The 20,051-nt window shown below is 34.8% G+C and overlaps 1 protein-coding gene across 1 annotated transcript in view; it reads right to left on the bottom strand.

Moving 5' to 3' along the window:
• Positions 1 to 1,085: 1,085 nt before the first annotated feature.
• Positions 1,086 to 20,051, bottom strand: part of LOC127857401 (receptor-type tyrosine-protein phosphatase kappa-like) — a 97,509-nt gene continuing 78,543 nt past the window's right edge. The window contains exons 18-21 of the mRNA XM_052393796.1: positions 4,173 to 4,327; positions 3,529 to 3,664; positions 3,173 to 3,213; positions 1,086 to 2,543 (exon numbers count right to left, since the gene is read on the bottom strand). Coding sequence (XP_052249756.1) covers positions 2,492 to 2,543; positions 3,173 to 3,213; positions 3,529 to 3,664; positions 4,173 to 4,327 — 384 coding nt within the window. The 3' untranslated portion in view covers positions 1,086 to 2,491. The remainder of the gene's footprint in view (positions 2,544 to 3,172; positions 3,214 to 3,528; positions 3,665 to 4,172; positions 4,328 to 20,051) is intronic.

Genomic DNA, 20,051 nt, shown 5'->3' with positions numbered 1-20,051 from the left:
GTGCGGTAGAAGTGCTATGCTCCGCTAGTTTTGTAACATAATTTTATTGAATTAAAAATTATACACTTATTTATATTCTATATTTGAAGAAACGCTGGAGATACAAACTACTCACGTTAAAGTGATCGAATCAAACTGAAATAACTAAAAACACCTAAAAGTCGGTATTAAGTGATTGTTCTCATATCCAAAATATCTAACGGCACACTTACATTGCAAATCGACGAAACGTTCTAAGTATGACGCGGTTTACGTTTGCGGCGTTAGTGCTTGGAACGTACTTACTCTACGTCGACGGCAAGACAAGCTTCATCAAGGACATTTTAATATCTTAGAATCGACATATAAAGGCACGATAATGTACATTTTATTTTATATCACGGATATTTTGTTTTCTCTGGTCATGGCTATAGCTGTTTATTTCTTATTTACCTTAAATATCAAAACATATTTATTATTTAAATATCTTGAAAATGCTCTCAAGTACAACGAAAATATGTTGTAATTTTTGATTAAGTATCACGACAAGTAAAGATGAGCGAATATATCTGGTACGAATGCACTCATACATTGTTTGTGTAAAAGTTCTTAGCACTAAAATAAACATTCTGTTTTTTCTCAGAGAAAGATCAAATAAATAAATGAGAAACTAATGGTAACATGAATTTTTCATTGTGAAGGCAAAATATATCGTCAATTAAATATGATCATCCGGCCGTTGAACAAATATATGCAATGGGAGAATACTTTGCTTGCTGCTAGTTTTGCTGTTGCAGTTGTCCCCCCTTGAATGCGTAATAAAATCCAAACCAATCCATATATTGCAACTAATACACATCTTGCACACGACCTTCATGTGATGATATTGAATCGACCCGATTGTTATAATATTAAAAACATTCCTTTGATAATTTATTATAAACAAACTAAGCTTGTTTATCTGTTTAGCTTAGTAATAGAGTAAACACCAATTTAACGACTGTAGCACAGTTTATGTGCGCTTTCAAACTTACCAGAAAACAACGGACACATCTGCGGTTTAAAGAAGTTGTATTTGATGCGAAAAGTTTAGATGTTCAAAAAAGATAGAAAGTACGTTACTTATTTATATTTACAAATTCAAGAATCACATTTGATACTGGAGCATAACAATTTATGGAAATACAGTTAATGTCTATCACAAAGTGAGAATTTAAGCGCAAACTATCATCATCCCTATAACAAAACAAAAACAGAATTCATCATGCAATGGTCGTTTTGTTACCAACATATACATTTACATGTTTCAAACTTTCACCTTTATAGCTCAAACTTAACAAAACCACATACACCGAATATAAAACTAAGTTGCAAATTAGCGTATGCAAAGTTTTCCCGCAGTAAAGGCACACACATCTTTAAAACACGTATATGTTGTCACATACCATGGGACCAAGCAACGCACGTTCCCCAAACATTAAATACTACCAAATACTCAAATATACATAAATTCATATTAACCATGAGCATCTAAAAAAAAAAAGCAAATTCATAATGTACACATAAGCCCGATAATAAAGCATCATGTTTTATGTTCACATTTGATATTTACTTTTACAATTGCAAATGTCTGAAAAACATAAGTAACGAAACATAACATTGATATCTATAATCATAAAACACACCTTGTTAAAGATGTCACATGAAAAAACAGTGGCTATGAGACAGGACTTTTGAAATGGCAAAAAGTAGCGAATATCTGCTCTAGAAGTTGATATAAAATAATTTAATATAATTGTTGACAAACGAGTCTAAATAGATTATTACAGCGCTCCAATTAAATAAATTTGGACATATTTACACGCACACTATTGTGCGATTTGCGATGCATTTTCATATACATACAGCCCATTACCCTAGTCGATTGTTCCAAGAGTATATGTCAGTTGAATGACTTGTATTCTAATGTCGTCATGCATTTCAACATATATTCTTTTAAGATTTAAAACAGCTATACTAAAAGAGCTTTTATTGAGAAATTCATAAAAAAAGACAACACGAATTTAAAATCATAGAAAAATCACTGTTTAAATCAAGTGATCAATGATGGAGATTAGTTTCGGCCTTTATTAGGAAAGCGCTATGTAGTCTATCAGTAGCACTTTCATTAGGGTAGTAATGTTAAGGTAGGACTTGGAGATGAAAACAGCGAAGTTTTAGAGGTTGTTGTTGTTTTTTTTTTCGAAGTATTGTCAGCAATCGGAAAGAGCAGCAGCGAAATTGGAGTAGTTGTCAAAGCCGCTGTGAACTTTGAATATAGCAAAGGACACAGTCATGACAGACAACTTGAACTCCTCCATCGGAGTAGATTGGGAATATTTGAGTGTAGTCTAGTCCAGCGAAAGTCAAAATTCCCGAAGTCCGCGAAATCAGAGAGCTCAGCGGCGAAGTTGGAGGAAATGTTGAAGCTCCGAATGAAGTCAAGGACCAAGTCGTCTCATACAACATGAACTCAGCAATCGGAGAGCTCAGCGGCGAAGTTGGAGTAAATGTTGAAGCTCTGAATGAAGTCAAGGACCAAGTCGTTTTATACAACATGAACACAGCAATCGGAGAGCTCAGCGGCGAAGTTGGAGTAAATGTTGAAGCTCGAATGAAGTCAAGGACCAGATCATTTCATACAACATGAACTCAGCAATCGGAGAGCTCAGCGGCGAAGTTGGAGTAAATGTTGAAGCTCTGAATGAAGTCAAGGACCAAGTCGTCTTATACAACATGAATTCAGCAATCGGAGAGCTCAGAGGCGATATTATAGTAAGTGTGAAAGCTCTGAATGAAGTCAAGGACCAAGTCGTCTCATACAACATGAACTCAGCAATCGGAGAGCTCAGCGGAGAAGTTGGAGTAAATGTTGAAGCTCTGAATGAAGTCAAGGACCAAGTCAGTTCATACAACATGCACACAGCAATCGGAGAGCTCAGCGGCACAATTTTAGTAGATGTTAAAGCTTTGAATGAAGTCAAGGACCAAGTCGTTTCATACTTTCTGCACTCAGCAATCGGACAGCTCAGCACCGAAGTTGGAGTAAATATTGAAGCTCAGAATGAAGTCAAGGACCAAGTCGTTTTATACAACATCAACTCAGCAATCGGAGAGCTCAGTGGCGATATTTGAGTAAATGTTGAAGCTCTGAGTATAGTCAAGGACACAGTCATGGCAGAACTGAAACTGCTCCTGAAAAATGAAATATGAATTATAAAAATGATCTTCGACAAGTAAAATAGAAAAAGTACGCTGAATTTAAGTAATCTGATAAACATGTCCATTTTTTCTCTTTTTTTTCAGATGCGAACTACTGGTAATATAAATGTGTACGCATTGCATATTCAATAGATTAGAAAACTAAATAAAACAAGCGCATAATGGAGGGCCTATTTACATTTCAGTGTTTTGCAAAGATTGTTAGTGATTCATAGACTAAATTAGCCTCACACAATGTGAACATAATGCGAACACATTAGTGATAAAAGCTTTTTTTAAACAACTTACTAAGTTAGGGATCGCGCCCTTTCTTCTCGTCTTAACCTTCCGCACAGTGTTCGCTACGCTGACTTCATGTTCCACCTCCATCGTCTGTAGGAGATTGGCAACCACACAAAATAGGCCGCATTTACTGGCACCATCCCTGATAACATTACACTAAGCAATCAGTCCGCAAATAGCGTGTATACCAAAGTTGAAACAACGAAAAATTGCGCATTTACCTGCATAATTAATTGTAAGTTCGCTTGATCATTAACATGTAAACTTAACGACCTTAAGAATTGTTTTGTTTTGCAAAGAAACAACTGATATATATTTCACATTCAATATCTTGCATGTATTAATTGCTTTGCTTGTGTTGTCATTTACTGGATCACTTACCATACATGAAGGACATGTAAGATGATAATCGATGTTCACTTTGATTATAATTGTTACTGTCGTATTGTTCTGGCGATTCGCCAAATTCCGTCAATATAGAACATTAACTGATTATAAGAGTTTGTTTTCCTTTCGGATCAGCTGAAGTTTCTGTTCACTTATCTTCAAAGATAGTTTAACATTTTTGTAATGAATTTATAATATTGGAACTAAACATTGAATCATAGGTACCATATCGCTGCACGACAACAACAACAAAATGAGCTTACAGACAATGTATCAGAACAGGACGATCAGAGCTATTGGCTGTTACTGTGTCAACTTCTGCAATGAATCGGCGGAAATTAGCAGGAGAATTTGGTATTCTCTCTTCCGTGTTCCAGTCTGTAAACTCCAGGTACGTTAAAGACAATGCCTCGCTTGCCTAGAGTGAGGCAGAGAAAATAATTATAATTAATACATCAATCTTTTGAAAAAAAAGTTGTATACGTCCTGTATTACACGAGTAAATATCATTTGAATTCATTCTTCATAATATTTTTTTGCGAATAAATACAATACACTGAAATTAAGTTTTTGTAGGACTCCAAACCTGATGATTCGCTCGATGCTCAACGGTCATCGTCCGTTTATTGCGGTACTCATTTGCCTCTGTCTTCGAACAACGGACGCTGAAGATTCCATTCTTCAACACCTGATTGTCCGCAGGTAAGTACACACCGATGTCCTTAAATTATATGTTTTACAGTAACAGCATTTTGTTACCCTTGAGCGTTTATATACACATATAAAGTCGAGTGGTATGTAGTTTTACTGGCATATTAACAACATTTATTTTTACCCGCAATTGTTCACATTCACCTATGAAGTCGAATGGTACATGTATACATTTTACTTGCATATTAATACCAATCTTAATACTTTAAATTGTTATTTGTTTGGCATGACTTGTGTAGTGTTCCATATCTTAAATGTGCAATGGATTAGACAATAACCGATGGTTTACAAGTACCAAATATGCTAAACCCAATGTCATAGATTTAAAGCAGCACTTACCACAGCGTTCATATTTGCTGATTCCAAACTTACAATGCACGCACAGTTTGTTTGGACAAGCAAAGCGAGGAAATCGACGACGGTGTTTGTTAACGGAATTTGTGCAAGGATGTAATTATTTTTTTTCCGGACACTCTGCAAACAAGTCACACACACACAATATTAAGATACATATTCATATTAACCCGAGATAATAACTTATACTAGATCTATAACAGACTAAAGAAAAAAGACACCCGATGTAAATCTTTATACTTTATTTGAATGACTTCACTACGACTACCGTTAAAGAACAGTAACTTTGTTTTATTCAAAATAACAATTGTTAATGAGATTGATTTACAGATTGACAATATGTGTCATATAATTTTACATAGAATCAACTGCACCAATATTAGCAGCTAAAAACGTATTATTTGCAAAATCTATTTACTTGCATAAAATGTGTACCTGCGTAAACCAAAAGTGGATTTGATACCGATATACTCAGCACAAAAAGTGCTTATCACATGGTAACATGTTAATATATAATGTTTAAGACAGCAATCTGAGTGATGAACGTGTTCATGGACGATTTCTAGAGTAAACACATATGTTGTATTATGTGTCTAACTTGATGCGTTTCAACGATAAGAAAAGCCTGTATACATCGCATACTTACGTTAACAAAAACTGCATTTATATAATCTGTGAAACTTGGTTTCCGGTTTAAGTATAGCTTCGGTCGATGCTCGTCACCTGTGATTGTTATCAGTATTGTGAGCAGAAACTATAATACGCATGTTTTATGTTAACATAATTAAAGTAAGAAGTTATTACTGATGCCAATGTGTGTTGTTTATGATCATTATGATATATGCGTTGCAGGTCGCAATAAAGGAAGCCATGCTTTATGTTAATGTTTGTTTAAGATGAGCGTTAATCGTCAATCATTGCCGTTATTCAATACAACGGGATCACATGACTTTGTTTACATTTGTTTCGAAACAAAACTCCGAAATGCTGTGAACTATAGTCAATTATCAGTATTTTTTTTTGTTCAAATCATGAAAAGTAGACATAATAACAGAAGTTTTAGAAACGGATATTCATTTTACAAGTAAAATTTACATCGAAGCCAAGCGAAAGTCTTTTTTTAATTTTTGGTTGTATTGTTCTTTATTGTTTGTGTTTTGAAACACACATATTATTTAAATGTCCATTTGCCAATCGCTCTAAAACTGATGCGTATTTAGAGGGATCATGTAACTGAACATCAACCGAGTTAATACCTGGGACATCAGCCCCCTCTCTGTTCTTATCAGTGCGTTCGGCGTTTCTTGCAACTGCTTCGGTTTCATCCGATGACTCGCACGACGCTGTCTCTTGTAATTGCTAAATAATATTTGTAATAATGAGTTCCGATATTGTGTCATCAATGCATAGATTTGAAATGGTTTAACAATTTTAACGCAATAGAATTAAACAAACATTACGTGAAATATGTTCCTGATTTTATCCTTTGATGTTGTGTCCATGTACAATTGGAACTTGTTAATGGTCACTGGCTTGCAGTCAAATGTGAGCGAGTGGAGAACGGCATGGTGAAGATACGCGTACTGTCCCTGAAAATGCAGGTATTGAGGTATAAATTCAAGAATATGGTTAGGTTTCTTCACTTTAACATGTGATACGATTAAGTTTGTACGAAGTTGTTTGGTATTAAATACGCAATTGTGTGTGACATACCCCAATTGCGATTCACTATAAATATCCGGATAACATGATGTAAATGATATGATGTTTATATGTTATCAACTTAGATACATTATGCATACTAATTTTTAATCAAATGTTTTCTACAAAAGCAATTTCTGGTATTAGCCATATAGTTGTACATGTAGGTTTGTTTCACATCAAACACAAAGTGTGCTTGCATTTGTTATTTGAATAATATATTCATAAAAAATTAATAAGTTTTGAAGCTCTCATGTGTCGTTATTTGAAGTTTGAAGATAGAATATTAAAAAGAATACATACTTCTGTCTGTACCATATTTGGCCTGTTTTGTCTCATGTTCAGAACACAGCTAGGAACTTCTATAGCTCCTTCGGCTTCTCCCTCTTTTGTGAGAATATCGATAGCTATGTAGGTACCGGTGCGACCTACGCCTGCACTATTACCAAAACAATAAAAAACATGGAACAATTTCCAGGCAAAATTAATGGTTTCGGCGTAGCTGGTTAACTCAGCTTCGTAGCTGGTTAACTCAGCTTTTCACCTTAACTGACAGTTACATAACGGCAGCAGACCCGGACAAATAGAATACATACAAATATTTCATTGGACGATTCGAGAGAAATCCCCCACAACTTCGGCAACATCACTGCGTTAGTATAAAGCGTATTGGATTTAACACTGTTCAGTGTAAGGAATTCCTGACGTCTCTCTGCATGTTAACAAGACACTTAGACACAAGTTTTGGCAAAGTTTCAATTACGCGTTTAAAATCAATATCGCATAATTTCAGGGTCGGTTGTCGGACATTAAAGGGAATACATTACGGACTATCGATAAATGTTGGTATCTAAGTATCGCTTTTAAGATGAGAAAACAAACACTACCGAAATAGTATAGTGTCATGATAACAACCGTTTAATTACCTAAGTACAAATGTTTGCAGTACTCGGTCAGTCCGTCTGGAAATTGTTCCTTAAAGCCTGAATAGGCTGCCAATTCTTGCAAATGAGCTATACATTACACAAATTGCTTTCAATTTTCTATCGTAAAGGATTGCGAAAATTGGTATTATGCGGCCAGCGTAGCTTATGTCAAGATTGCACATTTCACAATCTGGTCAATAAATACCCGAAAAGACCATGAAGGCGTACGTTATTTTATAGCGGAAAGCGTAGCTTTGGAAAAGACTGTGCATTTGCGCTGGCTGGTATCTCGCTTTGCTGACCAAAACCCATTTAGGCCTGTTTTCGCATAACGCGGATTTTAAAGTGTGATTTGAATGTGTCGATAGAAATCTGTGTGCACAAAATATAAACATGTAATATATTTCGATGGTGAAGAATAATTTCCTAGGAAGCCCTGTGATGAAACGTAGAAGGGGATCTCCCGGGTAAGACATATATATTTTCGATTTAATTATTTAGACAAGTAATTTAGACAGTATAGACGCAGAATATATTTTTTTATAGATATTTATTGTTAATTATTAACAAAGATCTAATCAACTGATCCCTTTCTCGTTGAATGAGTGAGGGACTTTCATTCTCTCTTGTCCATAGACTGAGACACACATACATATCTACACTCTCTGTCTTGTACCTGCAGTGCACGATTGTGGGTCCTTCAAGTGTCGCCGGAGCACGTAAAACATTCTGCCTGAAATCGATGATTGATGTAACATCTTCTGGAACATCTTTATCGGGCCAAGATGTGAAATGTAATTGAGTCAAAGTCCGAGTTTGTCTGTCCTGAAAATCGTATTTCTATTGTATTTTAAAATATGCCAGTTTCATTATGTCGATAATTTCAATAAAAGACTGCGGGTTTTATAATGCTGAATAATGAGAATAAGTTTTAAAACATTATACCTTTATAGCAGTAAACATTCGTCGCGTAAATTCGGCATATTCGTCTTCACTCTGACATAACACTTGAATATCATCGTACATCTGCGGGGCATCAACATTGGGCCAGTACTTCTCGCACTTGTCTTTCTGTAAGAAAAATATTCACAATATGGATATACTTGGAGACATACATATAGCGATATTATATCTTTAATACGAAAGAGCTCCTGGTCAATATTTTGAGTTATATAGAATTTGTCCTTATTGGGGTTTATCAGACGAGTATGAAATTTAATATGCCTGTAGTGAAGTGTTGCTTTTTTTTTTCATTGAATATATCACTTATAAAAACATTATTTTTAGGTTAATACCATCAAAAAAAATAATCATATCAAATATTTAAAACGATTAAATCGGACATACTTCAATGATATACTCACCCCGTCCTCCACTAGATTTGTTAACATTACGATTTTCTCTACGTTTTGTTGCCACACCATTCTCCAGAAAGTCGCAAAATTGCCAAGTTGTTTAGACATAGGACCTTATAGTAATAGTAAAAACAGTTCATATTCTACATGTATAAATAAAAATACAATCTGCTTACACTTAATCTATGTGATTAAAAATATTCCAAAGTATTTCACTACTCATGCAAAAGTAAAATAGCAATTTACCAAATATACAAAAAATAAATAATTATAAAGGTTAAATGTTAAGAGTGCGTGAATAATATTTACCCAATGTTGCGATGTATTCGTTTCGCCTTTTGTATCCCTGACAACACAGCAAAACTGATCATAATTAACACTGAACGTATACATGTGTTAACGTAATTGTTTGTATTAGCAATGAGTTGTTCTTGACAACCAAATGCTAATGTTAAAAGCCGTGTACATATGATAAAATATTGAAAGCTACTTTACACTTATCTCATGTTTAAGTACACATGTACGTGTTGTGGCATAAATATTCAATGCAAAATTAGTAATTTATATGAAAATGTATCAATCCAATATTCAATATTGCTTTGAATAATGTATTTTACAAAACAAGATAGAATAAATTTACATCAAAAGCAAATAAAATTATGATAATATATTAAGTTAAATTTGATGAGAACGGTGTCTTACGTCAATGAAACTAGCGTTGATATAGTCGGTGTCTCCACCTCGAACCTTCACCCTGTAGTCATCATCTGTGGTTAGACCATTATCACAAATGATTGTATACGTTCATGATAGAAATCTTTCATCAAGTGTTACGCACGTAAAAGTGTCGTTACTTAGTAATCTCTAAGGTGTATATTTTTGCATTTACACGAATATCCAACAAGGAGATTTCATATTTACAGCGTTTACTTTTATAAATATTAGTTATATTGAGGATAGCAGGTTACTGCCCGATCGTTGTGTATGGTGTCGGTTGACACGTATAATAAAAGAACGGCGAGGCTTGCCGTACCGTTGTGATATTTGAGCCGAGCCTGATATATTATACAGCGATAGGACGGTAAACATAAATCTGCGTCCCCATTTCAAAAGAAATAATGAAATATAATTGCGCGACGCTGCATTTTTTACGGGAATGAATTTGATGTTTTACGTATAAATAATGATGTCATTCGCACTGGCACTTAAACATGTAAAATATATGTGTTGCTGTGTTTGTTACTTTTTTATTTATACACATAATATATAACATCTTGGTATCAAGTTGCTTGATTGGTCGAGTCTGAATTTATTTCAACAAAAATAATGACTTAATACTTGATTCCGAGTGATGCGACCAACCTCCCAACATAACTGATATAACCACTTCCTCTTAAGTAGATAAATATTTTACAGGCAGCGTTATATCAGGCAAATATAAATGTAGTGGTATGATAAAATTAACATATAGGTATCATTAACATTTAGAATAATCAATAAACAGTCATTAATTGATTGATATAATGTCATGCATTGGCACGATGAAACAAATAATCAAAGAGAGTGGGGTTTACAATGACTTTCAAAAGTATACTCATTATTATATTAAGTTTCAATTAACTTACAAGGATATATGCCTTTGTATCTGTTTTTGCCAATGTTTTCCTTCATTTGCGAAACCTGGTACTCTTTTAGAAGCCCGTATGGAAGTTTCTGCAGAAATATACGAAATAAGTATGCCAATTAGTAATTGGAACTCATTAACTGAACCTGCAAAATAATGGTATAACATAAGCATATGAGCTGGGGATAGTTACTAAAAGTATCTCATTTTCAGCAACGCCCGAAGAGCAGAACAGAATGAAGCACCGTACCGAAAACACAAAACAACCACAAAACGCACCTTACAAATAAATTGGGTGCATTGCTTTGGAATGCTTACTTAAAAATCTGACATTTAAAAGACGTTCCAAAAAAAGGTAATTAAAGTGAAAAAATAATCACCTCAAACTCTTTCTTGAAGTAGTCCATATTCTTTGACATAACAAATTTCTTCAGTTCTACAACTTGAATTTTCAGTGCCTTTACTTTTTCGTTGTTGTTGTAGTACACCCCTCCGTTTTCTTCGAATATGATCGCATTGTTTCGAGCGATACTGTCCCATTCATCTTGGGATATAATTGGCATGATCAGTTGTTACATGAATTACTCGCCTGCTGTTGTTTTAGGAGTTGCAATGTTACTCTGTTTCAACGTTATGTATTTACTATTTCATCATTTCACGTTCCCATGATATGGAAAAACTAATCACTTCTCACATGAATGGTAAAATATTATAAATAGTGGTAAAATGTGTACTAGCATCATTAATTCACGTTTCTTGATATGGACTAATCGAAAATGATCAGAAAAATATTATAAAAATCGATAAAAAATATGAACCCATGTATAACGATCAAATTCAATTCATTCACGCTATCCATTTAGAAACAAAACATACAATAGTCAGTACATTCACATAATGAACATGCACACATTACACGTACCGATTTCTAAACTGTCTTCTGTTGTTATTGAAGAACCATCCCTTGGGGAGACCGGATCCACACGACTTTTTGTGTAAACAGGGTTGTGCACTTGAACTGCCGTATTATTGGCTTTTACAGATGACGTGTTTTCACACACCGAAACTGGATGCTCTTTGCGCAAAAAAAGTTGGGATTATTGTGCTTGCATTCGTTAAACACATATTGAAGATACGTTTAAAAAAAGTCAATTGTGAAGTTTTTTTTTAATGACTACGAATACAATTCTATAATAGCTCTACCAAACGCAATTCTTACCTCTGCGCGAGACTATTGCATACACTGGTGCAGACGAGTTGCTTGCATTGTTTGATTCTACTGAGATGGTTTCATTCTTTGGTGCATGAGATCTATTAACATAAAGTATTAATTATGTATATATATATCACTCATATTTTCATTCCAATAAAAATGGTACACATACAACTTTACGTTAATTATGAACCTCAACATTAAAATTCCGCCATCTTCGGAGTGAAAGTAGTTTTCTACAACATGATATGTTTGCAACCATTAAAAGAAAGTCATTTACCTTCTACGGAAGAAAATAAATAATCCTACGACCACCACAACAGCAACTATAAAGGCAGCTGCAACTCCTCCTCCTATTGCTGCTACTGGCACTGTATCTTTACTATTGTCTAACCTGAGGGCTATAAACATCATACGTTTGTTATAATACAGTGTTAATTGGATGTATTACATCATTACTTATATTGAATCAAGGACAGCTTTTCTTAATGCATTTAAACTGCCGGATGGGCAACTCATATTTCTTTCGCGGTGTCCATTAAGTCTGTGTTCCACTCACATAAATTTTGTTCTCAAATTGTGCATAACAAAACATATTATCTCAAGCATAATACAAATAATATGTTTGTAATACTTATGATTATTCTAACCTTCATTGCAGCCTTTTCCTTTAAATCCGTCGGTGCAGCCAAACAGACATAAACCGGTTGCATGGGAACATCGTGTTCCGTTTCCACTACGAGCACAATTGGTAGGACATGACTGCTCACAGGATGGACCATAGTAATCAGAAATGCAACCGCTTTTGCAAGTTCCATTCATATGACATGATGCATTATTACACGTGTTACTACATGGTATATCGCAGTTTGCACCGAAAACACTTGCCATTGAGCAAGTCAAACAATTTCCACTGTTCAGGTCGCATACTCCACACTTTTCACTGCAAACGCGGTCGCACTTTGGATTCCAGTAGCCATCTTTGCATCCCTTTTCACAATGTCCATTGGAACTATTACATTGACCTTCCGCACACAATCTTGAACACTGCACACATGTACGGTTTGTATCTGGATAAAATCCATTAGTACAAGTGTTACAAACAGATGACTGAATAGTATTACCAACACACACAGAACACTCAATATCTATCTTTGTACATTGGAACTCACACTTGGGTCCAAACAAGCCCTCTTTACAACTTTGACATTCGGTCTCGGATGTACATGTAGCACAGTTTGTGGGACAGTTCCTCTCACACGACCATCCAAACATACCTGGCTGACAGCAATATGCACTTGAGTACCCTTGTTTACATCCATTTGTACAATTGGCATCGTTCTGGTGACATAAATTGTTTACACATCCTTCCGAGCAATTTTGACTGCAGTCTTTATCACGATACCCAACCATGCACGATGAGCGGCACTTACCGGAATGCTCGTAGCAATATCTATTCAGACATCCAACACCACATATTTGGCACGCATTCTCATAAAAATATCCAGCATTACATTCCAAACATGTGTCTAAGTCCGTACATGATTTGCAATTATATCTACATGATAAATCACACCGCTTACCATAATATCCCGTTTTACATTCATTGCAATTCGACAAGTCTGTGCAGGATATACATTTTTCACTGCACTGATAACAATACCCATTATATCCGTAATAACCCTTTAGACACGTGTTGCATTTTATACCAGTATATCTTGGTTTACAAGAATTGCAATAGTCCCGGAATGTGCATGATATGCAGTTGACGCTGCATTGGGGACAATATTCGTACCATTGGTCACCAATTCGGTAACTGGCCAAATAAAATCCATCATTGCAATCGGTGCATTGCCCGTTATTATAATACCGACAGTTGTTAATCCACTGTGATGTGCAAAGATCTGAAACATAAATAATATATTCTTAAAAAAATACATCGATGTTCAGATGGACTTACACGCATTTACACATTTGCGTTTATGTATCAACTAAAATGACAATATGTGTACCTACCTTGCATGTAAACTGCTATTACGAAGTTTATTAGATATATGGTCTTCATACTTTGTTTCTAGATGTTTTCTGGAAGGTAAACAATATAAAAACAATTTAGATTTGTATAAGCTGAATAATTAACAATATCAAATAAAAGTTTGAACATTATTCTTTATTTTGCCACCATATATCAACATAAACAAGACAATGATACACTATTTTATCGAAAATGTTTCTATTTTGAATTCATATTTAAAAAGTCATCCCCTGCTAGTGATTTGCTTCATTACAAAGTTTTGACTGTAAAAGTGTGATATTGTATGACATTTAACAACGTTTCACTTACGGAGTATTTAACATAAATGATTACAATCTGCTCTGCTATAAGTTTAAGTAAACACGATTGTTATACTTTAGCTTAAGCAATATAACCGTCTTTTGGGGTATCTTAACTTTGAATTACAAAAGTGACGTAGTTAGATTTGTCTTTAACCCAAGGCAGTCTTGGGTGGTGGGTAGGGTACGGATAATGCCACAGTTGAATGTTTGGTCACCTAAAACGCCTCTGGTACGTTTTGGATATAACCCGAATCATGTAATAACACATCAAGTAACACTGAACATTTTTACGATACATGTACGTGTAATTAATTTCCGTGGATTTTTATTATTATACAATAAAACGATATCAGGCACAAGGAAGTTACGATTGTGAAACGTAAACGATTACAGTGAAACATTATCGTTTTTATTTCAAATGCATTCCAGTCGTTACTATGTATGTGTGCATTAGTTGAAAATTCGTTAGCAAATACGCTTAACCGAACTGGAATCAATATAACTGTCCTACGATGACTATTTTAGCGGGTGCATTTCCATATACGCCTCGAGGTCGTGAGAATGTAGTAGGAAATCAAAAGATCACTTAAATTACATCGTATCGCTTAATGACGAGTACTAAGAACGAGTTAAGATCGGGGTGGAGAGGCCCTGCACACTCGCCCAATACAGACATGACATTTATTGTAGGCTATAATGTGAATACAAGCTACATCAAACAACATCTAGGTTTTATCGGCGTTTTCTTTCATTTCGTTGCATAGCATTGAACTAAAGCTTCTTTCACACCGACAAGAACGGATGAACGAAAAACGTGATTAAATTTGTGCAACTGACGAGATTGGAATGCATAATGATCTGACGGTGCCTTAATTTTTTTGATTATTCAGCAGCTGACATTGTTTTGTCTCACGATTTTCTAAGAATTCTATTAATTGTTGTTGTTCCGCAAATTTCAAGCGAGTCAGCTGCCTCATCGCGTCTCAGCGTTGCTAAGATTCTGTTTACGAAATAGAATACCTGCACATTTATGAATACTTTCTACCCAATGGCAGACATAACCAAAAAAGTACACTGCGAACAAAGCACATACCTATCGATAATACAGCGCGACAGACGACTTCTTAAAAGCAATGAATGTGTGTGTATTTTGAATGTGTGTGGGAAAATTTTCCACTCGACAATGCACTTTTATAACTGCAGTGAATTTAATTTCCCCATATGGGTGTGTATATATTTAAACCGTGGGTACAACAAAGAGCATAACGAAAGCATATACGAACTTGTATAAGTGCGTTCTCGCAGTTCATTCGGTCTTCAATAAAACCTTACATTTGTGTTATTATTTTATTACATGCTCATTCGTTTCAGTTCTGTTAAATTCCCAGCGGGCACACTGATAAAATAATAATAAGGAAATGACATTTTGATGCAATGTTGGGAAATGTTAAAGGGTTTCGCGAAAGATCTATTTTTATCCCATTTTCAACGCGACATGATGGTATAACACCTTATGGAATATACTAACCTGTATTCAACCTTATGGGATATACCTGTCGCGTGCACGGACTACTTTTTACTTTACCACTGAATGATTTTATATAAAAAATAAAGTCGAGAAAACTTTAGCTTCAAAAGTATGAGACCTTCAACCTTTAAATCTAGTCATATGACATAATTTTTCGCCATCCGTATAATGAATCAGCTGATTGATGGCGTCATAACATGACAGACTTATTGCGTCATTTTCCCCATTTTTTTACGCTTGATTATAAACGCGACTTAGTTCACATGTACATGTACTGTATATCGACATAATTGTCAATTTATCCTATTTTCCTTATTTCGTGTAATGTGCATTGTTTATAATCCATCCATATACTTTTGACATTTAAGAATGTACAACAAGCCATACAAATATCGCACACTTAATACATAATCTGCAATATTTGCTCTCCGATTAATTCACGTTAGGCATAGAGCTGTGTAAAGTATAAGATGGTAAAAATAGCACCACACTGGAATTCGGAACGTCCCATTTTGTACACGGGTATTCACTCCACTCATTTATCTGTTGTGTAATGGAATGTTTTCCATTCTTTGTGTATTTATAAATTAAATTATTGTGTACAATATGGGCATTTACCATAGACAAATAAAACATTGTGCAAGTTTAATCATAATTATGTTTGTATGCAGAAATCTGCAAATGCAACCGAGTTTACCAACGGCTGTTATTTGATAAACTGCTCCGGTTCATTTTAACAGCAGTAATGTACAAAGAGTACATGACGTAGCGTGTGACGAAGAAGAAAGTTTATTGAGTTCGTAAACTCATTTGAATATAGTGATAGGATGGCATAATGGTCTTTATTTAACTATGCTAGAATAATTATTAAAGACCCTAGAAGCAAAATCGTCAATTATTGAGTTAAATGGATTATAAGATGGATTTTAAAGGATAATTAAAGGTAAGAAACTAGTTCGAACGTGTTTTGGTTTTTGTTTGTACTTTTGTCGTTCCCTGTTGTCGGGGAAATGATTTTTACATCGGCGCCATTGATGCATCGGATCACACACGGCATACCCATAACATTTTATAAAAAAACACGTTCTGCGCATCCTTAAATTTGTCGTCCGAAGACGGAAAACGTATTGCCCTGTATATTAAGTCAAATAAAGTGTCAGTCGCTGCAATTGACTGTTTACTTGTCGAAATTGTCAAGGTCGTCGATGGTGTACATGTATCATAATGTGAACATCGACATCATTTTGTCAGGAGCAATCGCCGCCATATTGGATTTTGATCAGTTTCTTTCGAAAATAAAATGAATTATAGTTAAGTAAAATCTTCTTTTTGCGGTCGTAATGTGTTACAATTCGCATACTGCGTAAAATTGAATCGAGGCATATGGTGATATTTTTACTTGTTTTACAGTTTGTGTGTGAATTTTTTAAAGACTATTTTGCGTACCAGAACAAATACATTTATATCACTTCGCATGGTTACATTCGTTAGATTTTAAGCGCTTTCAAGACTGAATGAAAATAATTGTTAAGGTTATTAGATCTATTTATGTTAAATGTCACGTTGAAAAAAAATCAAATGGGATAAATAGAAGGCTCGCGCTCCCGGCGTTCTAAGCCTCGCAACATAAACTTCTCTGTATTCAACGCTAACCTAGTATTCTCTATATCGAGGATATTTAAACCTTAGCTCCATAAAATATGCTATTGGGATATCGTAACTTTTTGTTTTCAGGTACACTCTGGAACTGTTAAGTCTATTACGATTGGTTTAAAGGGGATTTATACGAAAAGATTATGTTAACGGTTTGTAATATATGTTCTGCTGATATTATGATATGAAAATATAAAACAACAGATACAACAATTGAATGGCGTACTTGATCACATTTAGGGCACACAATGTTGTATGGTCAGGAACGTCAGTTTGTATTTGACGATTTAATTGTTATTTAAATGTTTTGGTTTTACTTTTGGTGTCGTTTGCGTCAGCTGTTATAATTCCATCAACCAGTCTAGTATTTATTCTGTTTTAATTATTTCCCGAAATGTTGCACTTAAGAACGTTGATGGATTGATCTATTTTATGAAAACTTAATTTTAAGTAGTACTCACTTTTTGTAATTAGAAAATAGGCATTTATCTATAGTATTTTATCCGGTTTCATTAGGAAACACGAAGTGAAGACATATAAGGACTCAGACACAGTTCAATTATTAAGAACTAAACTATGTGGTTCAAATGGTATGATTCAGCTTGACAAAAGTAGTCTACAGAAGTGCACTATAATATCGGATGTAATGTATTGTAAGGTTGCATGCTTCATTAGATGATATAGAAACACATTTGATCCACACATACTCGTTACATTTCAGTGTTAGTTGTCTTTATTTATATAGTTACAGATCATTTGATGATAAGGTACTTTGCTGTTTAGACATGTAAATAGCGGACTTCCTTAATTGTCAATCGCATACTTCGCTACCTTTGGGAGCGTGGTTTTGCATTGCTCACGTCACCAGTGGATGTTCCAATCTATATTAATTAACTGTTCTTCAGTAGAAGGGGGGCATAATCACTTACATGGCCGGACACTTCGGTCACACAATTTGTTATAATCATGGGGCCAATAGGTCGAAACATTTAACGTTTGGTTTAGAATATTTAACGAACATTGGAAAATGTTTTGTTGCCATTTGATCAATAGAAATAAATCGTTATGAACATTGACAAGGACTTAAGTATGTTTATTATTGAGTGTCAAAGACTATGTCACAAATGACATGACACAACAGATCTGACATTTCACAACACATTTATCCTCGAAATGAATAACATTGCAAGGTACTGATCGTAATGATGTGAGAATCCTTACATTGTTGCACAAGTACCGTTTATATATTGCTATTAAAATTTCGTCTATATTTTTCTTGATTATGAAGGTAACTTGTTTCTGTTGGATCCAGTTACAGTTCTCAAGATTGACTGATATGCCGTTTAAATAGTCGAATAATGTACATGTATACTTCAAATGTTTACAGTTGTCGTAATACGTGTAATTACTTACTCAACATATTGTTCAATATGTTGCAATATTAACTATGAAGTGTTTGCCCTTTCATGCGATGCATTTTTGTGCAATCTGTAGCATGTATTTTTTCTTCACGTATACCGTTATAGGGGTTATAGAGGTGCAATCAACGTTTGATTAACCGCATAGGCGTAGTGTGCCGTCCGCAAAGACAGTTTCCGTCTATTGTTAGAAAAAGTTATAGTAAAACGACGTGCGTTGATCACCGTTAAAAGCAAGATATGAGCCCGTTGCCTTTACGACAATTGTTAGAAGGATGTCCGACACATCAATCTAAACGCTTTCGACAATGTCATTTGCGTCGGTTGTGGTAACCTAGCGATCGTTTAAAACGCAAGGCCCTCGTTGTCTGAAACACTAGTTTGACTAAATCTCGACTTTTGTTCAATGAATCCAAGTTGCAAACGCGGCTTACACTTTTATGTAACCATTAACAGAGCGATATTTGTTTATATAAATTGTATTTTCATAAGTCTGAACTTTTTTCTTTCATCGTATTTGGTATTTTTCAAACGTCAACATTTGGAGTATTGATACAGTGTCTTGTTTATTTTTATTGTGTAGTAAAAATGATAAGACAAGTGTGTTAGTATTGTTTTAAAATATAAGCCTTTAGATTTATGTATTTAGTTAGTTTGGAAAAACATTCTTTTTCGTATGAAATTCGATTTGAAATATGTACCCTGTGTTTCGCGTTTTATGTGTCACTTTTGCTTTAAGATGCTAGTTGCTTGTTTCATGCTAAAATTTGACATATGGATTGGCGTTGAGCCTTAAGTCAATTTTGTCGCAAACACACATTTAACAGTGTTTAGGCACACGCACACATATCATACTTGTTAACTAAGTTGAAACAAGGCCGATCAATCCATGTAAAATATAATTTCTTATTTAGCCTTTACAAGATTCTTTGCTGGAAGTAAAACTATAAACATAATCATTCAATGGGAAAATCAACCCAAGTAGCTGTAACATCCCAAACTTATAATTGTATGCTCTGGCAGTCATTGTAGACTTAACTCAGTGGGCAAACGGTCTAACTACTTATGGGTCAGTCAGCCAGCCGGTCAGCATTTTTAATTAACAGCAAACAAGGGCCCTTATTTCTGCTGTGTAACATAGTGCCAAAGCTCCGATATCTGTTTATGCGGAAGTCTCTGTCGCTAAGGTCATACGTTCGCTAGCCGGACTTGTTTAGCTGTACTATCGCAATTTCTTCAAACATACAATCTGACTTGACTAAATGGTCATCCCTGAATAACGGTCGACTAGCTTTAGAAGTCAGTCTGGGTTCGTTTCGATA

The sequence above is a fragment of the Dreissena polymorpha genome, chromosome 14 (genome assembly GCF_020536995.1).
Source record: "Dreissena polymorpha isolate Duluth1 chromosome 14, UMN_Dpol_1.0, whole genome shotgun sequence".
In the NCBI taxonomy this organism is placed as follows: domain Eukaryota; kingdom Metazoa; phylum Mollusca; class Bivalvia; order Myida; family Dreissenidae; genus Dreissena; species Dreissena polymorpha.
This window is presented reverse-complemented; position numbering and strand designations above follow the sequence as displayed.